Raw genomic sequence first — 24860 nt, 5'->3', positions numbered from 1 at the left:
TACAGGGGCGGACAGACTTGGTAACAACCAAGATTACAGGGGCGGACAGACTGGGTTACAACCAAGAATACAGGGGCGGACAGACTGGGAAACAACCAAGATTACAGGGGCGGTCAGCCTGGGTAACAACCAAGAATACAGGGGCGGTCAAACAGGGTAAAAACCAAGAATACAGGGTAGGACAGACTTGGTAACAACCAAGAATACAGGGGCAGACAGACTGGGTAACAACCAAGATTACAGGGGCGGACAGACTTGGTTACAACCAAGAATACAGGGGCGGACAGACTGGGTAACAACCAAGATTACAGGGGCGGTCAGACTGGGTAACAACCAAGAATACAGGGGCGGTCAAACAGGGTAACAACCAAGAATACAGGGTAGGACAGACTTGGTAACAACCAAGAATACAGGGGCGGTCAGACTGGGTAACAACCAAGATTACAGGGGCGGACAGACTTGGTAACAACCAAAAATACAGGGGCGGTCAGACTGGGTAACAACCAAGAATACAGGGGCGGTCAGACTGGGTAACAACCAAGAATACAGGGGCGGTCAGACTGGGTAACAACCAAGAATACAGGGGCGGTCAGACTGGGTAACAACCAAGAATACAGGGGCGGTCAGACTGGGTAACAACCAAGAATACAGGGGCGGTCAGACTGGGTAACAACCAAGAATACAGGGGCGGTCAGACTGGGTAACAACCAAGAATACAGGGGCGGTCAGACTGGGTAACAACCAAGAATACAGGGGCGGTCAGACTGGGTAACAACCAAGAATACAGGGGCGGTCAGACTGGGTAACAACCAAGAATACAGGGGCGGTCAGACTGGGTAACAACCAAGAATACAGGGGCGGTCAGACTGGGTAACAACCAAGAATACAGGGGCGGTCAGACTGGGTAACAACCAAGAATACAGGGGCGGTCAGACTGGGTAACAACCAAGAATACAGGGGCGGTCAGACTGGGTAACAACCAAGAATACAGGGGCGGTCAGACTGGGTAACAACCAAGAATACAGGGGCGGTCAGACTGGGTAACAACCAAGAATACAGGGGCGGTCAGACTGGGTAACAACCAAGAATACAGGGGCGGTCAGACTGGGTAACAACCAAGAATACAGGGGCGGTCAGACTGGGTAACAACCAAGAATACAGGGGCGGTCAGACTGGGTAACAACCAAGAATACAGGGGCGGTCAGACTGGGTAACAACCAAGAATACAGGGGCGGTCAGACTGGGTAACAACCAAGAATACAGGGGCGGTCAGACTGGGTAACAACCAAGAATACAGGGGCGGTCAGACTGGGTAACAACCAAGAATACAGGGGCGGTCAGACTGGGTAACAACCAAGAATACAGGGGCGGTCAGACTGGGTAACAACCAAGAATACAGGGGCGGACAGACTGGGTAACAACCAAGAATACAGGGGCGGTCAGACTGGGTAACAACCAAGAATACAGGGGCGGTCAGACTGGGTAACAACCAAGAATACAGGGGCGGTCAGACTGGGTAACAACCAAGAATACAGGGGCGGTCAGACTGGGTAACAACCAAGAATACAGGGGCGGTCAGACTGGGTAACAACCAAGAATACAGGGGCGGTCAGACTGGGTAACAACCAAGAATACAGGGGCGGTCAGACTGGGTAACAACCAAGAATACAGGGGCGGTCAGACTGGGTAACAACCAAGAATACAGGGGCGGTCAGACTGGGTAACAACCAAGAATACAGGGGCGGTCAGACTGGGTAACAACCAAGAATACAGGGGCGGTCAGACTGGGTAACAACCAAGAATACAGGGGCGGTCAGACTGGGTAACAACCAAGAATACAGGGGCGGTCAGACTGGGTAACAACCAAGAATACAGGGGCGGTCAGACTGGGTAACAACCAAGAATACAGGGGCGGTCAGACTGGGTAACAACCAAGAATACAGGGGCGGTCAGACTGGGTAACAACCAAGATTACAGGGGCGGTCAGACTGGGTAACAACCAAGAATACAGAGGCGGTCAGGCTGGGTAACAACCAAGATTACAGGGGCGGTCAGACTGGGTAACAACCAAGATTACAGGGGCGGACAGACTGGGTAACAACCAAGAATACAGAGGCGGTCAGACAGGCTATCAACCAAGATTACAGGGGCGGTCAGACTGCGCAACAACTAACCTGGGTAACAACAGAGAACATCGGTTAGACTGGATAACCAAGCAAAATCTATGTAATATTGATCACATGTATAATATGGCTTCCGCTTGTAAGTTCATGGGGTCGCCTGGTGCTTCCTACCTAGACAGAATTTCCTGAAAATTGAAAGATACCATCATATATGGCTGATGTGCGGCAATAGATAGTATCTACAAATGTAGAGTGCGAAAAACTTAACCTAAAATTATACATGATAAAATTCATCATTGTTGGTACAGCTTTAACTGTAAACATTATTTTTGAATTGTTTCAAATATAAAACAGCGGACATTTAAAACAATTAGGGGCGATTTTTGGGAACGTACCATGCTACAGTATAGTTCAAGTACCACCGCGATAGCATTCGTTATAATTCTAGAGGTGTTTTTACGTTTTTATTTGAGTGTCAATTAAGAGGAAGTAAGGGAGCTAACACAAATTTTAAGTGTAGCCACTAGTCTCGTTATGATGTTGATAGAAATAACGAATGTGATAGACGAAAAACTGCGATTTTATTCAAATTAATACGAAGTATTCATAATGAATTTAGGTAATTTCTCAATTTGATTTCTGGCCTGACCTTCACCTTTGCTGACGCATGTCCGTCCTTGAACTCTTTAATAACTCCGTCACCTCCTACCAGACCTGTTCACTTTCCTATTACAAACCGTCTGGGATCGATCCTGTGTTATTGCCAAGATAACTGCATTATATTTCCGATTACATGGTGACGTATGCCAAACCTAACCAGATAACAACGGTAACCGTTTTGCCATTAATGCATATCAATGTGTATTTTGCATTGTAGTTTGTCGGAGTAGAATATGCATGCAAAGATCGAAAATTAGAGAAGATTAGAAAAGAAACATATTAAAGTGTCAACATATGTTGGTGTTGATTTACGATATTCTTGTCCTAAATATTTTCCACTAGATATATGCGATACCATTAATACGCGTGTGACAATTTCTGTAATACATTTGGTGTGCAATCGACTATGACCCCTAGTCATGCATAGCATGTGCCCAGCCACTCAATCACAGCTGTATCCTAGTCAGGGCAGACGCCATATTCTCAGGAAGCTTTGTTCTCGATTTAATGAGGGCGTACGTAGCTCACGGGCTTAGCAGGCGTCCAGGCTCTTAAATGGTAACGCGTGCGTACGAAAAAGAATGTTGAAATAAAAAGAACAGAGTTATCTCCCGTTTAACTTATTTCTCTTAACCATATAATGATAATAATAGTAATATACACCATTTGATATAGCGCCCTATCTAGCTAACATAAGCCACTCTAAAGCGCTTTGCAGTACATAGATATACAATTAATACAATTAGGATATACAATTTTTTGAGGAATTCGCAGGAGCTGCCTTATCAGGCGCTAACTACTCTAGTCATATGCCACCAGCTGGCTAATATCTCCCTATGTGTGTATGCCTGCGTGTGTGCTGTAGATGTATTTATTTTGACAATATACATAAAATATATACAGGATTTACAATCTTTTGACAGTCAGCTCATAATATAAACATACATAATTATAATAGTAATTTTGTATTTCATAGCTCTATTCTTTGCTTTAAAACAATAGTTTAGCGGTTGGTTTTTCCAGTGTTCATCTATTTCTTGCTCAAATCATTACACCGTCTTGGTGTTAGCTACATTCGGTGGGAGGGTGTTAGCTACATTCGGTAGGAGGGTGTTCGCTACATTCGGTGGGAGGGTGTTAGCTACATTCGGTGGGAGGGTGTTCCACAGCTCTCAGTGTGAATGAACATTTTCTTAGAGTTAACCGCGAATACTATTTATTAAAGATATGGCCGTTCTTTAGACCTTCTTTAATTGTAAATAAGTGTTCAAATCGGCAAAGGCGAAACGGATATTCAAGGACGACCGGAATGACAAGGAGCCATGGTACGGGATGTGATGTACATTTGAATAGTTGAGTGTATGGAAGAGTGCGAAGTACATGCTGGAGCCGTTTTTTGTCGGGAAAGACCATTCATACAATCTCAACAATGATATAATATACCCTCTCTCTCTCAAGTCTGAAAGACCATTCATACAATCTCAACAATGATATAATATACCCCATCTCACTCCCAAGTCTGAAAGACAATTCATACCATCTCAACAATGATATAATATCCCCCATCTCACTCCCAAGTCTGAAAGACAATTCATACCATCTCAACAATGATATAATATACCACCTCTCTCTCTCAAGTCTGAAAGACCATTCATACAATCTCATCAATGATATAATATACCCCATCTCACGCCCAAGTCTGAAAGACCATTCATACAATCTCATCAATGATATAATATACCCCATCTCACTCCCAAGTCTGAAAGCCCATTCATACCATCTCAACAATGATATAATATACCCCCTCTCTCTCTCAAGTCTGAAAGACCATCATACCATCTCAACAATGATATAATATACCCCCTCTCACTCCCAAGTCTGAAAGACCATTTATACCATCTCAACAATGATATAATATACCCCATCCCACTCCCAAGTCTGAAAGACCATTCATACCATCTCAACAATGAGATATAATATACCCCCTCTCACTCCCAAGTCTGAAAGGCCATTTATACCATCTCAACAATGATATAATATACCCCCTCGCACTCCCAAGTCTGAAAGACCATTCATACCATCTCAACAATGCAATATAATATACCCCATCTCACTCCCAAGTCTGAAAGCCCATTCATACCATCTCAACAATGATATAATATATCCCCTCTCTCTCCCAAGTCTGAAAGACCATTCATACCATCTCAACAATGCGATATAATATACCCCATCTCACTCCCAAGTCTGAAAGCCCATTCATACCATCTCAACAATGATATAATATATCCCCTCTCTCTCCCAAGTCTGAAAGACCATTCATACCATCTCAACAATGATGTAATATACCCCCTCTCACTCCCAAGTCTGAAAGGCCATTTATACCATCTCAACAATGATATAATATACCCCATCTCACGCCCAAGTCTGAAAGACCATTCATACCATCTCAACAATGAGATATAATATACCCCCTCTCACTCCCAAGTCTGATAGACAACTTATACCATTTCAACAATGATATAATATACCCCATCTCACTCCCAAGTCCGAAAGACAATTCATACCATCTCAACAATGATATAATATACCCTCTCTCACTCCCAAGTCTGAAAGCCCATTCATACCATCTCAACAATGATATAATATACCCTCTCTCACTCCCAAGTCTGAAAGCCCATTCATACCATCTCAACAATGATATAATATACCCTCTCTCACTCCCAAGTCTGAAAGACCATTCATACCATCTCAACAATGCGATATAATATACCCCATCTCACTCCCAAGTCTGAAAGCCCATTCATACCATCTCAACAATGATATAATATATCGCCTCTCTCTCCCAAGTCTGAAAGACCATTCATACCATCTCAACAATGAGATATAATATACCCCCTCTCACTCCCAAGTCTGAAAGACCATTCATACCATCTCAACAATGCGATATAATATACCCCATCTCACTCCCAAGTCTGAAATACCATTCATACCATCTCAACAATGATATAATATCCCCCCTCTCACTCTCAAGTCTGAAAGACCATTCATACCAACTCAACAATGATATAATATACCCCCTCTCACTCTCAAGTCTGAAAGACCATTCATACCAACTCAACAATGATATAATATACCCCCTCTCACTCTCAAGTCTGAAAGACCATTCATAGCATCTCAACAATGATGTAATATACCCCCTCTCACTCCCAAGTCTGAAAGGCCATTTATACCATCTCAACAATGATATAATATACCCCCTCTCACTCTCAAGTCTGAAAGACCATTCATACCATCTCAACAATGATGTAATATACCCCCTCTCACTCCCAAGTCTTAAAGTATGTGTGAGGGCGTGTGAGCAAGTGGTGGTTGAATGCGCGTGTGCTCGGAGTAAGTGTTTGCGAGTGGGTCTATTATAACACGTATAGTTAATCATGTATATGGTCTTGCCATCTTCAATTGCAGTTAAAAACTAAGTGTTACATTGTAGGGAAAGTGCTTCGTATAAGTTGTTCAACTTGTGCCCAATCCCATTACTAATTATATTGGCAATAAAATGTTTAAATCGAAAATTGGTAAAAATAAGTGAAGTCAAGACTCAGGTATCATAGTTTTCAATTTTACAGAGAAAACTTCAATGCAAAATGTAAAGCAGAACTACGATTACGTTGTTCTTTGTTCTATCCCGGCTAGAGTGGGTGACAGCTTCATATATCCCTCGTAGCTAGGGCAAGGATTTACACAACCAGAACTGTTGTCATTTTTTTCTTTTTTTACTTTTATATAAATTGGAAGAATTGGCCAATATTTTCCGAACATATCTTCTTCAGACTGGGATGTGCTCATAATGCTGTAGGAAGGTCATATGGTGTTTTATCTAAATTGTGAGTTACATTACCCATAAGTCACCCTACTCCGCCATGGGGAGGGAGGAAGTTTATTTAAGATTATAGGGAAATAACTTTTCTGGGTTCACATGATTACTTTCATCAAGAAATAATTGAAACTGGGTTGATTTTTTTGTGTCATGGTATGGTAGTTTGACGTATGAAAATTAAGACCTTAGCCAGTAAGGTGAATAGGGTGAACACAACACTGTTCTCACGGACCCTAAGGCGTAGGACATGTTCTAATTCCACAATACGCAGCATTTTATAACCCGTATACTATATACATTGAATAGCTGTCTTCTGAAAGTCAGACTCGCTAGCCGTACATTGTGTTATCCAAATTCAAAAAGTCATACTTTACATGTACATGTTTTATCTTGCTTTCATTACAATTCCAATTACTTTTACACCCCGTGTGCCTCTTATATAACAATTGTATAGACGAAGGCTTGTGTTTGCTATAAACACAGTCAGACTGCATCAAGGTATGTCATCTTCCACCCAGGGACACGCTCTCACAATAAAAAGACACTCCATATAAACGTTAATACTTTTAATAAATTCCACCTTTACAAAATTACAACTGAATGTCATTATAAAGCAAACGTCCCGTGTGTGGATCTCGCTCACAGATTCCAATCATGACATCAGCTAGATATTATTCAGCAGGATCTCCATCTTGTGCAGCCTCCAGCTGCAAAAGAAAGTCGGAGTCAATGAATTGTTAAAGGGGAGTAACTCCCAACACTTCACACACACGACGTAATTAAAAACACGCAACAGCCATGGGTTTTGCTAGGTATTATTCAATGTTATAATGTAGATGTTGCCCGAAAGAGTTTAAGTTCTATTATTTTTATGAAAAACAATTGACAAATTGGGAACATTTTAGTTGAAATAGAGAAAAGTACAAAACCAATTTGCAACTTGGACAGAATCCCTTAATACAAATTGACAATGTAAACACATTGCAAAAGTCTGACAGAATTGATATTATTTTCATTTAGAGTCCTGTGCAATGCTTCGTGTTTAAAGCAGTGATTTTTCTACTTCCTTTCCACAAGGGCCTGTGACTTTGGGGAAACATCAAACACACACAAAAAAATCATAATTTCTTGAAAAACGAAGTGTTTTTTTGCATTGATTTGGGGGAAATACAACAGAAACTATCTAAGGGGAACGGGCTTTATAATGCCCCATATTCACCCTAAAAATCACTTCAAGGCTAGATGAAATACAGTATATGTAGTGTTTTATGTAATATTCTAGTTTCAAAAAGGTTCTCTATCAGTTTCATACATGCGATATTAATGTATGCATTTTACAAAATGGATTCTTACCGAATTTCCTATTCGTATTGCCTGATCTCTGGCGGCTAGTGCTGGCCAGGACAGGCTCGATGAAAAGAAAATAATGTAGCATATGATAAACTTCACCTTGCTGAGTTCTGTCTTATATAGGAAGGGCAACGTCTGAAAAATAAATCGAATTAATAAATTTTAACAATTATATTTTAATTATGATTTTGTCCATCTGTATATAAATACACATTACACTAGGCCTACACAATTCATGAAACAATCTACAAGTCAATGAATAAGGCCTACTACTAAGTACTGACCCTCGTTATTCTGTACACTAATATAGCATGTAACCTAGGCACAGGCATTTGTATTGTTTCTGTCAATAAAAATAGATCTGACAAAAAAATCGCACCCTACTGCATACAAAATGCCAATAATCAATATACATTTGTTTCTATCAATAAAATTTAAAAATAGTCCTGACAAAAAAAACAACACCCTACTCATAAAAAATAGAATTATATAATCTATATGGTATTTTTTATGAGTAGGGTGCGATTTTTTTTGTCAGGACTAAACAAATGCCTGTGAGCCTAGGCTACCGTCCTAATTGAATATCAGGTCGGGTCATATAACGGTATATTGAATTCATATAGCGATGACGCCGATTGAAACATGAAATATGATATGTTATTTGTCAACTGTGTATAATTTATATGTATAAGTCTTATTACTCAAAAATGATAAGAAAATACTTTAACCAAATACTAAACTAAAGTGTCGCCACTCCCTAAATCACAAAGTCAAACAACCTGGTTGGCAGCAGTGAAGGTCATTTGATCGCACCCGAAAACATTGAAAGAAATATAAGCAAACAGGGAAGCCTTACGTCATTTGGTATTCCAGGAGGGTGACAACGCAATACTCTTCCTGTTGTAAATGTCCGACGGGACACAGCCCTTGTGCACAACTTAAAAGCTGACTTTCCTATCAACGCCATTTTCACCTCTGGCGTTATTTTTCGTTCAACAAAATGTTTGTAAAACAGTACAGAAAGCGAAGTACCGTAGTGACGTTGATCAAAGTTAGGTGTGTGTATAATCATGAAACCGCACTGCCGTACCGGGTTATTTCTATCTGGAGTTGTCTTTCCTTACATTCACTTTCAGCGCTCTTTTAAATGTTTTTTTTTATAGATTGCGTGTTCACTACATAGTAGGTGTATTTTCCTTGCATCTTCGCCCCTTGTCTGTCTATTTTACTTCTCAACTTTAATTCTCTATACCAATAATCTGCAAATATCTTCTTCCTCCTAACTTTTCTTCTACTTCAACTTCTTAGTCATTTAGTTATTTTATTTTTGTTTAAAATAACTAAAGGATTGATAATTATATTAGTCCTAATTATAATTCATGAGAGTAGGCCTACAAAGTGTGTTGTATGTCGAAATTCAGTGAAAGTGTGCCGGTGTGTCTATAGGCATTGATGGTGTTGATTTCATCATGTTTAAAAAAGAAACGTTTTAGTTATTCCAATTGAGAATCTTGGGTTTATATGTAGTTGTCGATAGAATTTTTGTTCTGTCCCACTGGAATAAAAAAAAAACGTCTTAGTGAAAATAAATGAGGATAAATGGAGAACCAATCTTGCATGCGCGATAGTTTATAAACTCACACAGTTCCCGAACGAGTAAAAGTACATTATAGGTCATTTGACTCTCATTTTCATGTGAATATCTAATAGGACTATAAAATCATAAAAACGGTAATTCAAAAATGTTTTGGTAACAATCGAGATAGAATGTGTTACAGCTGCTGGGAATTGCTTGTTCGACTTCCTCGTGCAGCCGACGTAGATTTATGTAACTAGCTATATAAACTATCTATTTCACTTCCTGGTGTTACCGAGATGGATTGTCTATTATCACCTACAGAAAATGATTCAATATTGCATGTTATAGCGATTGATATCTGACTCATGCATGCCAACAGAGTGCTTTCGATTGCAAGACGATTAAAGGGGCATAACTCGTGTTTAAAACTTGTTGGTTTATGACACCGGGAAATGGCTCATCCATCCGAGTAAAAATTAAACAAAGAATTTTGAAAGCTGAACATTTGAAAATGTGTGTTCACCCAAAGAACTGTTGACATTTTTCTAGCTAAGGAGTTAGAAGCATCAATAACCTAATAACTCGACATTTTATTTAATAACTTTAAAAAAACAATGTCCTTAACTTCGCCCATCAGTTATAATAATTATGATGGGTTTTTTTGGTCGATTTTGACGGCTGATGATCAGAATAATGGACAACGTTTTCAGTCAGTATAGGTCTATGCATTTATTCATATATCCATTGCTAACTGTCTTATCGTTCCACTGTTGGACTTGCTGATAACAGGATAAGTACATATGACGTACAAATATACTAGACAAGATTGACAATCTTTACAAGGTGGTTACAAAACATTTTACTACAAAGTCCTCCAATCTCGTTTTCTCCTAGTCGGGTCAGTAGTGGTCAATGCATGTTTCCTAAACAGAGGAAACGGTAGAATATATTCGTATGGGGTTTGTAGGTTTATTCAGTAAATAAACAAATATACCGTAAGCTGACTAATATGAACTGCATGGTTCACTTAAAAGTGTGACTGACATGACGATAAGGCTATTACATATACTTGATTATCCAAAGACAGCACTTTCTTTGGATAAAAACTATGCGGTCTCTGTGGGTGTGTATTGCATATGTTTTTGAAAAATACAGTTCTATGAAGCTTACCTTGTATAAGCTTTGTAGAGTCTATCGAAAAATCCTATAAACATAACCATAAATGGTAATTTCATGTAAAAACACGTGCGTTATACAATGATTGATATACATGTAAGTGATCTAAGTGTATTATCGCTTGCAATGTCAATATCCGTCCTTAATGTATTTGTTTCCATTCATCGGTTTACACACAGGTTGTCAGGACGATACAGGTTTAATTTCTATAATATCGTGTTCTCTTTTTCACAGACCCTGATTCTGACTTTTTTACTGCACGTTACGATAACAGGTACGATTTAATGTTTTAGCACCAAATATTGCAGCGATCTTGCTTAATTTCTATGTTATAGATTGGCAATTAAATTAAAGCCTAATTATGCATCTTATCATTTCTGTTTCAGCCTGATTCTGTCCCCGTTTTTCGTGGAGCTAGTTGTGTCATACATTTTGGTGTCGTGCCTACTTTGGGTTCTGTTTATTATTGAGTGTTGATGTTTTATTAATTTATTTTTTTATTCTCCATAACTTAATATTATAGTGATGATTGTTATCACTAACAGACTGTTTTAAAATGCAAAATTAATATAACCAAAGAAATATAGTACGCCATAAAAACTCACGATGTTTAGGATAAAGAAATAGCACTCTTGCACGGCTGCTTGACGAACGCCGTTTTCAGTGTTGTTGCGTCCCACTTTCATTAAAGGATCGAATTATTAGGCAACTGTAGGACATTACAGACTTTAACCGACTAAGAACATCTGTATTGTCCTCTCCATCTTATCTCTACGTTCGGTTGTGCCTCCGTAGGTTTTCCAGTTGACCCGTTATCTGAATGGGGCGACGTGACATTGTGTCCTATAGTGACATTTTCTGTGTGATATTGCTACTGACTGGACATTAAATGACCTCAGTTATATCTAATCAACAACTAACAGTTCTAAGCAAATTATACGATGTGTTTGAACATCCTAGGTTATTAATGAAATGAGAAACTTTAGATAGGTTTAGATGTCATCATTAAGATGTGTCCACACGTGCTAACTAATTGTTGAAATGAGGTCTTTCGTCCTAAATAATAGTTGAAATATGTTCGTACGACAGTGTCAAGTATTTAGGTGTGTGTATATGTCATTTTAATCGTCGAGCTGAGTTTGTCTGTCTTCAGCAATTGTTTTAGTTGTGTTTGTGTCATTTTTAACTGTTTAGATTTGTCTGTGAGCCCTAATTAACTGTCTGTGCGCCCTAATTAACTATCTGTGTGCTCTAATATCTGTTTAGATGTGTCTGTGTGCCCTTATTAACTATCCGTGTGTCCTAATAACTGCTAAGATGTGTCTGTGCGCCCTAATTAACTATCTGTGTGTCCGAATAACTGTTTCGATGTGTCTATGCGCCCTAATTAACTATCTGCGTGTCCTAATAACTGTTTAGATTTGTCTTTGCGCCCTAATTAACTATCTGTGTGTCCTTATAACTGCTAAGATGTGTCTGTGCGCCCTAATTTACTATCTGTGTGTCCTTATAACTGTTTAGATGTGTCTGTGCGCCCTAATTAACTATCTGCGTGTCCTAATAACTGTTTAGATTGTCTTAGCGCCCTAATTAACTATCTGTGTGTCCTTATAACTGTTTAGATGTGTCTGTGCGCCCTAATTAACTATCTGTGTGTCCTTATAACTGTTTAGATGTGTCTGTGCGCCCTAATTAGCTATATGTGTGTCATAATAACTGTTTAGATGTGTCTATGCGCCCTAATTAACTATCTGTGTGTCCAAATAACTGTTTAGATGTGTCTATGCGCCCTAATTAACTATCTGCGTGTCCTAATAACTGTTTAGATTTGTCTTTGCGCCCTAATTAACTATCTGTGTGTCCTTACAACTGTTTAGATGTGTCTGTGCGCCCCAATTAACTATCTGTGTGTCTTAATTACTGTTTAGATGTGTATATGCGCCTTAATTAACTATCTTTGTTGCCCTAATAACTGTTTAGATGTGTCTGTGTTGTTGGGATGAGTTTGTAAGGGTTTTGTGAATTGGTGAGATGTCTTTATATATCCTTATAAACTGTTTACATTTGTATGGTAACTGTGTGTCCGTTTCCGTAACTTTAGATTGAGACTCACGTGTTTTGTATTTTAGTTTCCACCTCTGTTAGCTTAATACCAGGTAGGAATGCGGGAAGAGTGTCGATATACCACGGCGGATGGGGCACCATCTGTGACGACATGTTCGGCGTTGAAGAGGCGCGTGTTATCTGCCGTATGCTTGGATACAAACTAGTGTAAGTATAATTTTGAAAATCATAATGTGTATGGTACACTTCACACAAAATAATCCTAATTTATAATTTATTTTCATGTATACAATAATTGATTCCCTTGCATGTTTATTATGTTGCTCTTTTGTTTTGTTTGCTTTTAATTTTTGATAATATTTCCAAACGGCATCAATACCTATATACATATTTAACACAATTACAATGTACTGCACTGGACATGTTGATCCTGTAATCCATTTACTATATAGGATATGATATGTTATGTATTATATACAATATCGCATGAAGAATTCGTTATAATTCATAATAATGATGTGGACTGGCTTTTGTAAATACCTATTTCTCTTTGCTAAGTAATGGAACTGTATATAAGAACAAAGTTTTGAATTGTGTAGTTTTAAAAAAACATCTCGCAGTTTCCACAATGCCATTTGCAATGTTATACAAAGTGCGTTCCGTGAAAATACAAAATTACACAAAGTTAAAAAGGATATTGTTGGAGAAAGGAGTTTTCTTTTGTATTTTTATAGACACAATTGATATCAGGTTGTTCATGTTTATCTAATTTACGTAAGACTTATCAGAATTGGTAAATAATTTCTCCATGAGTTCTTCTAAACAACTCTTTGAAAAGGAGGGTCGCCATCAGAAATCTGTTTACTACTAGACCAAGGATCCAAACCTTGTATATGTTGGACTTCCGGTTAAGTTAAGTTTGACAATTAAGAAAACTCCTATTTTTCATGACCGATATACATAAGGTTGAACGGAATTTTAGGAATTTTAAACCGGCATGTATACTGAAAAAAACCTGCCGTTCAATCCTTATATTTACATTCTATTTTTGTAGTTATTATTGACCTAAATATAGATTTCGAAGTGCCAGTATCGTAAGTGCAAACGAGATTCCTGGAACAGCATATTTTTTTATTTTTTTTGGTAAAATACGTTTAATTTCTCAGGAATATTATACATCATTCGTGGGATGAGCTGCCCCAGCTGCAACTCACAATACAATTTGTTTTTCTCATCTCATTTTCCTTATTCCTTAAAATAATTAATTTTTCATTTCATGTACATTTTTTTCTCACCTAAATGTTTGCTTCTAATGGGTGTGTCATACATATGTCTACAAAAGTGGAGCTCTATGAACGAAATTTCTTCTGGTAATGCTTAAAGAGGAATTTGCAGATGAAATGTTAACATAGGTAAATGCATTTCTTAAATACTTTTGCATATCTGTGAATGTGTTTTAAAGAATATCTGTATATACTGTTATCAATGTGCATTACAAACCCACAGGGTAGCCGAGGCCTTCAGTTCTGCACACTTTGGTCAGGGCAGTGGTACCATACTAATGGACTCTCTCCGATGTACCGGGAACGAGACGGACATTGCCGACTGTCAATTTGACGGATGGGGGAAGAATGACTGCTCTCATAGCGAGGACGCCGGAGTGCAATGTTGTAAGAAGGAACCCGGATCTTGTTGTTCAAAGAGCACTTGTAGTTTTAGACATTCTGATTTTATTTGCGATTTAAAAAATCAAGTGAAGCTTAAACATATTTAGCCAACAATTCTAAGCCAGAGGAATATTGAGCTTAATAAAACTGTTGCGCATTCTTTTCATAACATTTTCTTCGGGTTGGTAAGTATGGATTATGAAAAGATTCATGTAGCACAACCAACAAGTGCTTATATGTGACGTTTAGATGACTAGTATGGTATGTACTCTGTCACCTTCATCAGACAAATGATGCTTCACTGGTCATTTGTCTGATGAAGGTGACAGAGTACATTCCGTACTAGTCATCTAAACGTCACAAATAAACACTTATTAGTTGTGCTACATGAGCCTTTTCGTAATGAACCGATTGCGCTTTTAATGATATTCTCTAAAACTGTCAGATACCGGGTCAAACTGGGTTAATGACAATGTATCATCATAATGCAATATTAAATAGGTTGAGTGGCAACAATTGGATAAATAGGATCAGACATGTTAAATAACTACAAGTAAATTAAAACCAAAGAACCACATTGTAGGAAAACTTGGTACACAGAAGTAATATCATTAGGGCGAGTTCGGCTATTACACAAGTACTGCTGGGTTAAGTGTACTTCATACTTATATCACATGAAGTCAAGTATTTATGGGGACTTTATACTTCGGGTTTTTGTGATATTTTACGTAACAGGGTGGTTAATTCTGCTGCTGGACTATCGGTCCCCGAGGCTGACTGTAAGATTATTTGACCGAATGTTTTGTGAGAGCAAAGTCCCGCTTAACCTTGATAAGAGCTTAGACTCAGAATGTGGAACCGATGAGTGTATCAATTCCTTGTTTTATCATGCCAGATCAATGTAAGTGAACTGTCTTACGTTATTTTGATATTGAACCTACAGCTGAACTCCATTTACGATTGGTGGGCAGCACTGTTCGGTACGAGGGTCGACTAGAGGGGCAGAACTCGGCGGGGGTCTGGGGTGAGGTCATCAACACTGGTGTAACGGACATGGACGCCTTGGGTGTATGCCGTATCCTGGGATTCGATTTACCGTATGTATTTATAAGTTGTCAACTCGATTTTGATCGACTACCTAGAACAAAGAAAGCTTAATAACGTCATTAGTAGATACTGATATAAACACTAGGCGTACTAATTTAGAGACAACCTAGTCAATAGGTCTAGAAAAAGGGTCGTTCATTAAACTGCGCCACTTTCAGTTGTCATGTGAAATTTCCCCCGGACATTCGGTAAGGCTGTAAATAGTATTGTTCTTCAACTGTGAAGACTTTTTAAGGTATTGGCTACAGTTCCTAAGCAGAAAATTGTCCATGGCAAAGCATTACTGAGGTTAAGGAAATCGATTCCTTAACTTGAAAGAAAAAGATAAAAGAAAGTTCTAAGCATTGCACTAAATGACTTTTGTTTTCTTCTATTGTTCCATAGAATATTTCTCCCTAGTTTACAGGCCCGCTTTAGTCGCTTTATGCAATAATCAAACGATGAGTACAGCATGTCATTGCTTGTCCCTGACCATTAAAAGATGTACAATTGTAATAAGGCATTAGTAACGACTCTTTCCAACAGAATAAGATTTCCTGAAAACAATGTGATTGATTGTATATTTTCCTGTGTATATCACTTTATTGTTTCACCAGAGTTTAATTTACTTTCTAATTGTGCTGAAGGTATGTTACAGTATGCTTGTGACGTCATCGTAGTATCATCAGTGTCGTTTTCTTTCGTGTAGGTCTGCCAAGGTCGTTTCAGGGTTGAAGTTCACCCAGGGTGTTCACAACCAGGTTCAAGCCAACCTGACGTGTATGATCAACAATGTATGTAGTTCTGACCCCTTCTCCACAGCTCACGGTACTCCACTCGGCATAGAATGTGGTGAGTTGGATGAAAGGCGAGCAGGTTATGACCTCTGACAAAAGGTTGGGATTCAGGATGTGACCTCTGACAAAAGGTTGGGATTCAGGATTTGACCTCTGATATAAGGTTGGAAGTCAGGATGTGACCTATGATAAAAGATTGGAGGTCAGGATGTGACCTCTGACAAAAGGTTGGAGGTCAGGATGTGTCCTCTGACAAAAGGTTGGAGGTCAGGATGTGACCTCTGATATAAGGTTGGAAGTTAGGATGTGACCTCTGACAAAAGGTTGGAGGTCAGGATGTGACCTCTGATACATTGTATAAGGTTGGAGGTCAGGATGTGACCTCTGACAAAAGGTTGGAAGTCAGGATGTGACCTCTGATATAAGGTTTGAGATCTTATTGGGTTGAACAAAATGAAGCATGAACACCTGTAAGGGTATTTTATGACCCTATGATTTCCTGATTTTCTGTTTCATGATTAGATAGGGGGTAAACGTCTTGTATTCCATACCATAAGCTAAGACAAATACTTGATTGAAATTGTGTTTTAAGGGTTCTATTCAAGGTAAGGGTAAATTACTTTTGGAAAATCTCATTTACTGTCGGATATAGTGTTAACATATGTCCCAGTGAGGATGAAAACATTATGAGTAGAAATTTACCATGGGTTGTTATTTCTTAACTAGCCTATCACCCACCTATTGAAGAGTTACTTTGTTTAAGGACACACGTCAGTCAGACTGGTAGATGGAAAGATGCCACTAGAGGGCAGAGTGGAGGTCCTCCACAATGGCGTCTGGGGGACACTCTGTGCCGAACACTTCACACCACAGGACGCCAAGAGCGTATGTTCTTCTTTAGGCGTGGATATGAGGTAATGACAGTGGCAATTCATGAACACATGTCAGGAAATATATATGGGATTTTAAATCTCATATGATATGGAATTTAAGATATTGTTTATCATATCATCAAGAAATTTGTATATATATTGAGAAAAATAAGCTATCTCATTTCATAAAAATTCCAACACCCTCATCGTGACGTCATATTATAATCTTGATATTGTTTCATTCACTTTGGGACCATGTTCTGCGAGTTCCTATGCAAAATATATGACATGGGTGTATCAGCTGAATAACATGGTGATCGGGCGGTTTTATTTTCAGCCATCAGAATGCTACAGTTCACAGTAACGGAGAATTTGGAAATGGTCACGGACCATCCTGGTTATCGAACATACAATGTACCGGAAGTGAAAAAGATATTGGGGCATGTAGAAATATAACATGGGCGCATCACACCTGTACAACAGGAAGTGTCGCAGCGTTGTCGTGTCGTACGTATTTGTAAAAAAAAAAAAAAAAAAAAAAATGATGAAAATAATAGCGAAAGTAAATGTTATATCACTGTCAGTTTATCTTGTTAAAATGTGTGTGTTTTGTACAGTATTGTTCAACTGGCTGGCCTGTTATAGTCACATCTCTACCGAAAAGAAATATACAATATTATTGTATTCGTCATCATTGTGACTTAGTGTAGGAGCCAAATCATAAGACCAATCTCGAATCAAACCAAGAAAGCGATCTCTGTTGTATGGTTATACTAGAACATATAACACAAAAAGCTACATGATTCAATGATTTGTTACGTTAAATAACTTATATAATATTAATTTTAAATAGTAGACGAATAGCATAGTATAACTACACATGCTATATACGTCTTTTATTTTGTCGTTTTTTATACGAAAGCTTACACCAACATCCGGTTGACGGGCGGTGTTGGACCATGGGAAGGCAGATTGGAGGTATTTCACTCTGGAAGCTGGGGAACCGTGTGTGGTCAAGGATTCGAACAGCCGGAAGCAGATGTAGTATGCAAGATGCTGGGATACGATTCAAGGTTGTACTCAATATATTTTGAAAATAAGACATATTCTTTGAATGATTCGATGAAAACGAATCTAAAATAAGATGTAACATAAGTCTGTGCATAGTAGTAGTATTCGATCGAGGATTACTGTTCCTCATTATCTGGTAAGTCAATCATTTGCCAAATACATACATATAAAGATATTTTTTTGCCAATAGAAATAAGGTTTGATTTGTCAAACTTCTCGCTGCTAAGAAGAAAAAGTACTGAGATGATGTATATATATCGACAACATTTTGGATGAATTTTAAGGAATAATAAATGAAAAATAATCAGCCGATATACAATGTATGATATTTTCTTACCAAGTTGATTAGTGCATGGTTAATTGCAGAAAGCAGATATGACCATCTAATCTTACATTCAAATGTATCGGCCTGTTTTTGTCCTTGAATATATACCTCACCTATCATTCATGCTAATTAATTATCATTTTCAGTCTGGCAGAACTCTTACAACAATAACATAGCCTTCATCATGGTGTGAACTCTATGAATGGCAATTTAGTTGGCTTCTTCCATGATTAAAGATGTGCATTGTATCTTACCGACAATTTTTTTTTTCAAACCCCCAAGCGGCGCAAAGCGCCGCCGGGGTTTGATCTGTAAACACTTTGTCCACTTCCGGTGCTTCCCCATGCGTAAAAGCCTTCTGGGAAATTGAGGCCGCATACTGTCTACAAAAATATGATGGTAAACCCTACGGTATCGGTATTTATTGCAGTTTACTTGTGAAATATCATGAATTATCTATTTAATAAAAACACACCTTTAATGCAGTGAAGATAAACGAAACATTATATCTTCACAAGTAAAAACTTCACTCACTCTATAAGTGTTGTCCAATCTGAACGGTACATTATATTTTCTGCGTAGATGTTCAGTTTCAAGTTTAGATGAAGTGACGGCAGAATAAGTGGTTGTGCTGTCTACCTTTGCAGCATACAATATTGTTTTTACATAACTACACAATTAATATCATTTTTGTCTGAAAATCTTACCAGATAACACTAGCAAACGGCAAAATTGCAGTGAAAACCCATTCAAAATGGCGCTTTGTATTGTTGTCAGGCATGACGTCATTATAACTTGGCGTCAAAAACTACGTTATACATTCACGCGCTTTTCTGGTGTAGCAAACAGCAAACCTAAACAGCGGGCAAACATACACATATAACTACTGTTTCCTACATAACTTAACAGTTACATTTTTACTATTACTATTATGTTTTCTTCGTGCTAGGTGCGGGGTGGGGGTTCGGTTGGGGGGGTGGGGGCTGTTAAACCAGGATACCTTATCTCCCATCCCTCCCTTAACCCCTGCCAGCTGTGGAATTTTATCTCAAAATATGTGTCCCCATATTGGGACAGGGGCAATTTCGGCCCCTTTTTGTTAAAGTCGTTCTGAACAGTATGTCATATGTTATGGATTTGAAAGAGTCCACAATATAGGCGGACTGGTCGAGTGGTCAATGTAAACACTACGGCCTTCCATGCGGCCGGGGTTCGATCTCCGAAGTCGTCGTACGCATGGATATTCAGAAAAAGTGTTTTTCTCCTGCCTATACAACTCCAACAACCCAGGTGGAGTATAAAATAGTCTGGGGTGGATGTTGCGGTATCTGTGCTGTAGCATTCAAGCGAGGTGGCACTATAAATGATACCGTTTGAAGCACGGTCCCGCTACAAACAGACAACATTACGTTTACATTTTCAGGTCACACGCAGTCATACACATATTGGGAGATATTAGCCAGGTGGCATATGGCTAGTAGTTAGCGCCTGATAAGGCAGCTCCTGCGAATTCCTCATTAAAAATTGTATTGAATTAATGTACATGTATATGCTTATTGTATTAATTGTATATCTATGTAATGTAAAGTGGCTTACATTTGTATGTTAGCTAGACTGGGCGCTACATCAAATGTTGTATATATGGATATATATAGATATTCAATGCTTTTCATAAAATAACAACAAAAGGGCAAATTAACTTCCGTATTTGGAGAATTATTTAACATATTTCACTTGTATAAAACGAATATGTGATAACAACCAAAAAACCCAGCGTTGTGGCAAAATATGTCTTCGTTGCAGTCTCGAGAAGTAATAACTATTATTCAAAGGGGCGGGGGGCTACGATTGACCCTTTAACCTAGAAAATTGTTGATATTTTATCCAAAATAGTCGAAAAGGGACATTATCAAAAGAAACATATGAAAAAATTGCTGCAATTTTGACAAAAGGTGTGAAGGATCTTTTATGTAAGTCGTCTTATGTCCCGGATTCTCTCTCTCAGAAGATGACGTGATTGCCAAATCATTGACATTTGGCCCAAACGTGCGGTTAAAACTAGATATTGAGCGAGAACGGATTATTCTGAACAACACAATTAATGTCATCTATTTATATGATTATGATTAAATAGATTCAAGTATGCAGGATTCGTTCTCTCGTGGTTGATGGACTGTCAGTAAGTCATTTTCATAAACAGGTTTGGTGTCCAGCAGTTTTGCTGCATTTTCTTGTTAGAATCGTGACGAGTGTCACGCGTGGAATAAGAAACCTATCTTGTTGTGGTTGTGGATCACGGTCTGTCCTTTTATTTCAATGTCTCCTGATTCGCGCTGTTTGTCATCTAGAACTGATTTTAAGTTACCATTTTGTCCTGTGGTGTTGACGTTGTGGTTTTTGTCTTATATTTATCTGATGATTCAGTGATGCTGCCGCAGAGATACTACCGAACTCCTATTTCCGCGGTCTTCCGTCAAGGAACATATTACTTGATCAACTTGGCTGTTTTGGGTCTGAAGGTGATATTACATTTTGCCGGACACAGGACTGGGGTGTAACCAACTGTTCACATACACAGGAAGTCGGCGTCCGCTGTCGTATGTTATCTCTATTATTCCGATTGTTTTCCGAATCAGTCAAATGCTTTGGAAAATATGTTTTTGGTTTATAAGTTGTGAACTATTAATACATTTTGTTGTTGAAATTGCTATATATATATATATATATATATATAGGCAAAAAAGAAATAACGACAGTGCAAACAAAGGAATTTGTCAAATTACCAGGACAGTCCCTCATTTTCTCAAGAAAGAAACATGGACACTTACATATCACAACATCATAACAATATCATAACAAAGATAAACAGTCACTATGAAACAATACTATATCGGTTTTTTATTTCATTTTTTAAACAAGTTATCACCTATGAAATATATAAATGTCCCATGGTGTCGGAGAACAATAGGATTTAATTACAGGTAATCTATAGTCTGTACTAAACCACCTCTTGAATTTTAGAAACCAAGGATGTGCGCCTCGTGGACGGATCGCATCCCCTTGAGGGTAGGGTAGAGGTAAGGGTCAATGGGTCGTGGTCAACCATCTGTGATGACCATTGGGATGACCTTGACGCCACCACAGTGTGTCGGACGCTACTTCAGTACCCGATTGATGGGTAGGTAGATGATAATAAAATCAAGTCTTATGTAATCATGGTTATATGTAAAAAAATCATATGCCGTGAAGGGCAACATTAATATTTTCGAACCCATTGAACACCCTTTGATATCCTTTCAAACCAACCGTTTTCTTATTTCGTAATCGTTTGATCATTTCAATCAATAGATGTTGATAAAGACTTGGTACACTGAAATGCATGTTTTGCCTATAAAGTGTCGTAATTATTTTATCCATAATCTCTGTTTTGGGAACTAAAACGTACAGTACGATGTCTTCGGATTTTCCTCATTTTGTATGCGTTACAATTACTTATTTTTTTCAATGTAACAGAGACGTTGTTGGCAAGGCGTACCAAGGCGGAGTGTTCGGGCGAGGTACTGGGCAGGTCGGACTGTCGTATGTACAATGTAACGGTACAGAAGAGGATATTTTCCACTGCCAGAGAGACGGACAAAGACGCGTCAATTGTGACCATGACAGAGATGCGGGGGTTGCCTGCTATGGTGAGTTGATGTGGCCAGTTGTCAGTCACGAGCACTCTGATATTTCGAACATGTTTTGGAAACACTGACGAAGTTGGGGAAGTTGAATACGTAGAATGAAAACATGCTATGCCAACGCGACTATATATAATTCGGTCATATATACAGAAACAGATGTATATACGATATTCAACTTTACAATATTTGAACATATTATTAGTCCCCTACCGGGGGGGGGGGGGGGGGGGGGACTATAGTTTTCCTCTCCGTCCGTCTGTGGACGTACGTACGTAACACCAATGTTTGTAAGCGCTCTAGGGGCTTCATTCCTTGAGGGATTTTGATCAAACTTCAAACAATTAAAAAAGACCTTAATATCTCGGACAAGATTGAGTTTCAGGGTTGTTGGGTCAAGGTCAAGGTCACCGTTACTATTTTTAGAAAATTCTTGTCAGCGCTCTAGCGGCTTCATTCCTTGCGATATTTTTATCAAACTTCATACAATTACAAAGGGCCATAACATCTCGGACAAGTTCGAGTTTCAGGGGTGTCAGGTCAAGGTCAAGGTCACCGTTACTATTGTCTTGTGTTACCCTTCCATCTATGAAGAGTTGGTAAAGCACCTTTAGACCCTTCCATCTGTGAAGAGTATTTGGTTCTACCATATCTGGGTCTTGAGAAGAAGATTTTTGAAATTTCAGTCAATTCAACCCTTTTTGGCCCCACCCATCAGCCCCTGGGGGTCAGTCAGGGCTCATATGTGCATACTATCAAACTGCTACCTAATACTGATAATGCTAACCCAAATTGAATTACTGCGGTACTTCCAATGGAAATTAAAGAAATGTTGGTCCAAAATGTGATTTCCCTATATAAACTATAGTAAAGTTTACCCCCTCCCCAGGGGGAAACGTGAGACCCCAGGGTCAAGAAATTCACAATTTTGGTAAAGCACCTTAAGACCCTTCCATATATGAAGAGTATTTGATTCTACCATATCTGGGTCTTGTGGAGAAGATTTTTGAAATTTTAGTCAATTTGACCCCTTTTGGCCCCGCCGCTCAGGCCCCTGAGGGCTTGGGACTAAACCGGCCACTGTTTTTGTTGACCTTTGTCCATGGAAGGTCCCTGCAAAATTTCATTGAAAGTGGTTAAGGGGTTTTGGAGAAGAAGTCGAAAATGTAAATTGTTTACGGACCCACGACGACGGACAAAAGGCGATCGCAATAGGTCACTTGAGACTTTGTCTCAGGTAACCTAAAAATCTAGTGAATTTCATCTGGAAAGGGTTTTCTGAGGGTTTTCTGAGGGTATATACTGCGCTTTAAACTATCCAGTTACCAGGTATATAATTTTAAATACTGCTCATCGATACAGATATTCCTATCCATACTCACTTAGCCACTAAAACGACAAATTATAATCAATATTATTTTGGTGTTCAGCAAGGTAACATGTACATGTTAGTTATATAACCTTGAAGTTGAACATATTTTACTGAATAACTATCACAGCTTAGTGTCCATAGAAGAGTTTTCTATTTGCAGGAATTTAGGAGATGTAGTTCAATTTTGACTTGTTTGACACACTCTGGGATGAGATTCCATGGATCCTTATTTATGCTGTAAATGTCCTCTGACAATTGACTGTCTAAGAGAGATTATGACTGCTTCCTCTTTGATTTCCTTTACGTCTGGTGAATCTGTTGCTGTAATGTGGCCCCAATTATGATGGCAGACTGGTAACAATTTAAGTTGAGATAGGAACTGAAAATACAAAAATAATATTGTGTAAAATGGCATGGTTGAGGATAAGTTTGCATGATACAGGCATTCATATTGACCGTGAAATTCATAAAAATCATATCAAATATAGAAGCAAGTTTAACTTTTCTTGACAATTTCAATTAAATATATATCTCAAATGTAAAAAGATCATTTTGATCTTGCCATTGACTCATGACTTCATCTCATCACTAATTAAAACATTAATATTATCCGAAAGTGATGCTTATAGTTTTTTTCCATTAATTCCCTTAAATAATAATGTAAAAAATAAGACTAATCAAAATTAAGAGGGTTATTCTATGTAAGATTAAATTTGAACATGGAAGGGTCAATTTCATTTTTGAGGGGTCAATGCCCTCCAGGATTATCCTGTGTACTAAATGTTTTGCATGCAATTGTATCTTATCTCAATATTTATAATATAATATTTATGGTTATACACCAAAATTTATAACTCGAAATAAGGGTGGGGGAGAAGACGAATTGTATTTACCTTATCAAATAATTCCTAACTTAATTGTTATTTAGAGTGTCTAAAATAAGCAAATATTAACTTCTGTTTACAGAAATACATTTTATCACAGTCTTTAATCATGAAGAAATTTACATGTAATGACATGTTTTGGTAAACATTTATGATCCAAGTCTGACAGGGAATTGTAATATCTGATGTACAGCATCACCATGATCCTTCTAGTATATACTGAAGGCTGTATGTTCCCCTCTTACACTAAGTGTAGAAATATATATTTATTCAATAG

The 24860-nt window shown here is 38.3% G+C and overlaps 1 protein-coding gene across 1 annotated transcript in view; it reads left to right on the top strand.

Moving 5' to 3' along the window:
* Positions 1 to 10649: 10649 nt before the first annotated feature.
* Positions 10650 to 24860, top strand: part of LOC110466465 (deleted in malignant brain tumors 1 protein-like) — a 31612-nt gene continuing 17401 nt past the window's right edge. Inside the window, exons 1-12 of the mRNA XM_021522968.1 lie at positions 10650 to 10712; positions 11000 to 11039; positions 12895 to 13036; positions 14336 to 14499; positions 15440 to 15593; positions 16292 to 16434; positions 17143 to 17293; positions 17589 to 17758; positions 18174 to 18324; positions 21072 to 21244; positions 21669 to 21825; positions 22161 to 22333. Of these exons, the coding sequence (XP_021378643.1) occupies positions 10698 to 10712; positions 11000 to 11039; positions 12895 to 13036; positions 14336 to 14499; positions 15440 to 15593; positions 16292 to 16434; positions 17143 to 17293; positions 17589 to 17758; positions 18174 to 18324; positions 21072 to 21244; positions 21669 to 21825; positions 22161 to 22333 (1633 nt within the window). The 5' untranslated portion in view covers positions 10650 to 10697. The remainder of the gene's footprint in view (positions 10713 to 10999; positions 11040 to 12894; positions 13037 to 14335; positions 14500 to 15439; positions 15594 to 16291; positions 16435 to 17142; positions 17294 to 17588; positions 17759 to 18173; positions 18325 to 21071; positions 21245 to 21668; positions 21826 to 22160; positions 22334 to 24860) is intronic.

The sequence above is a fragment of the Mizuhopecten yessoensis genome, unplaced genomic scaffold (assembly GCF_002113885.1).
Source record: "Mizuhopecten yessoensis strain PY_sf001 unplaced genomic scaffold, ASM211388v2 scaffold11133, whole genome shotgun sequence".
NCBI classification, from domain to species: domain Eukaryota; kingdom Metazoa; phylum Mollusca; class Bivalvia; order Pectinida; family Pectinidae; genus Mizuhopecten; species Mizuhopecten yessoensis.
This window is presented reverse-complemented; position numbering and strand designations above follow the sequence as displayed.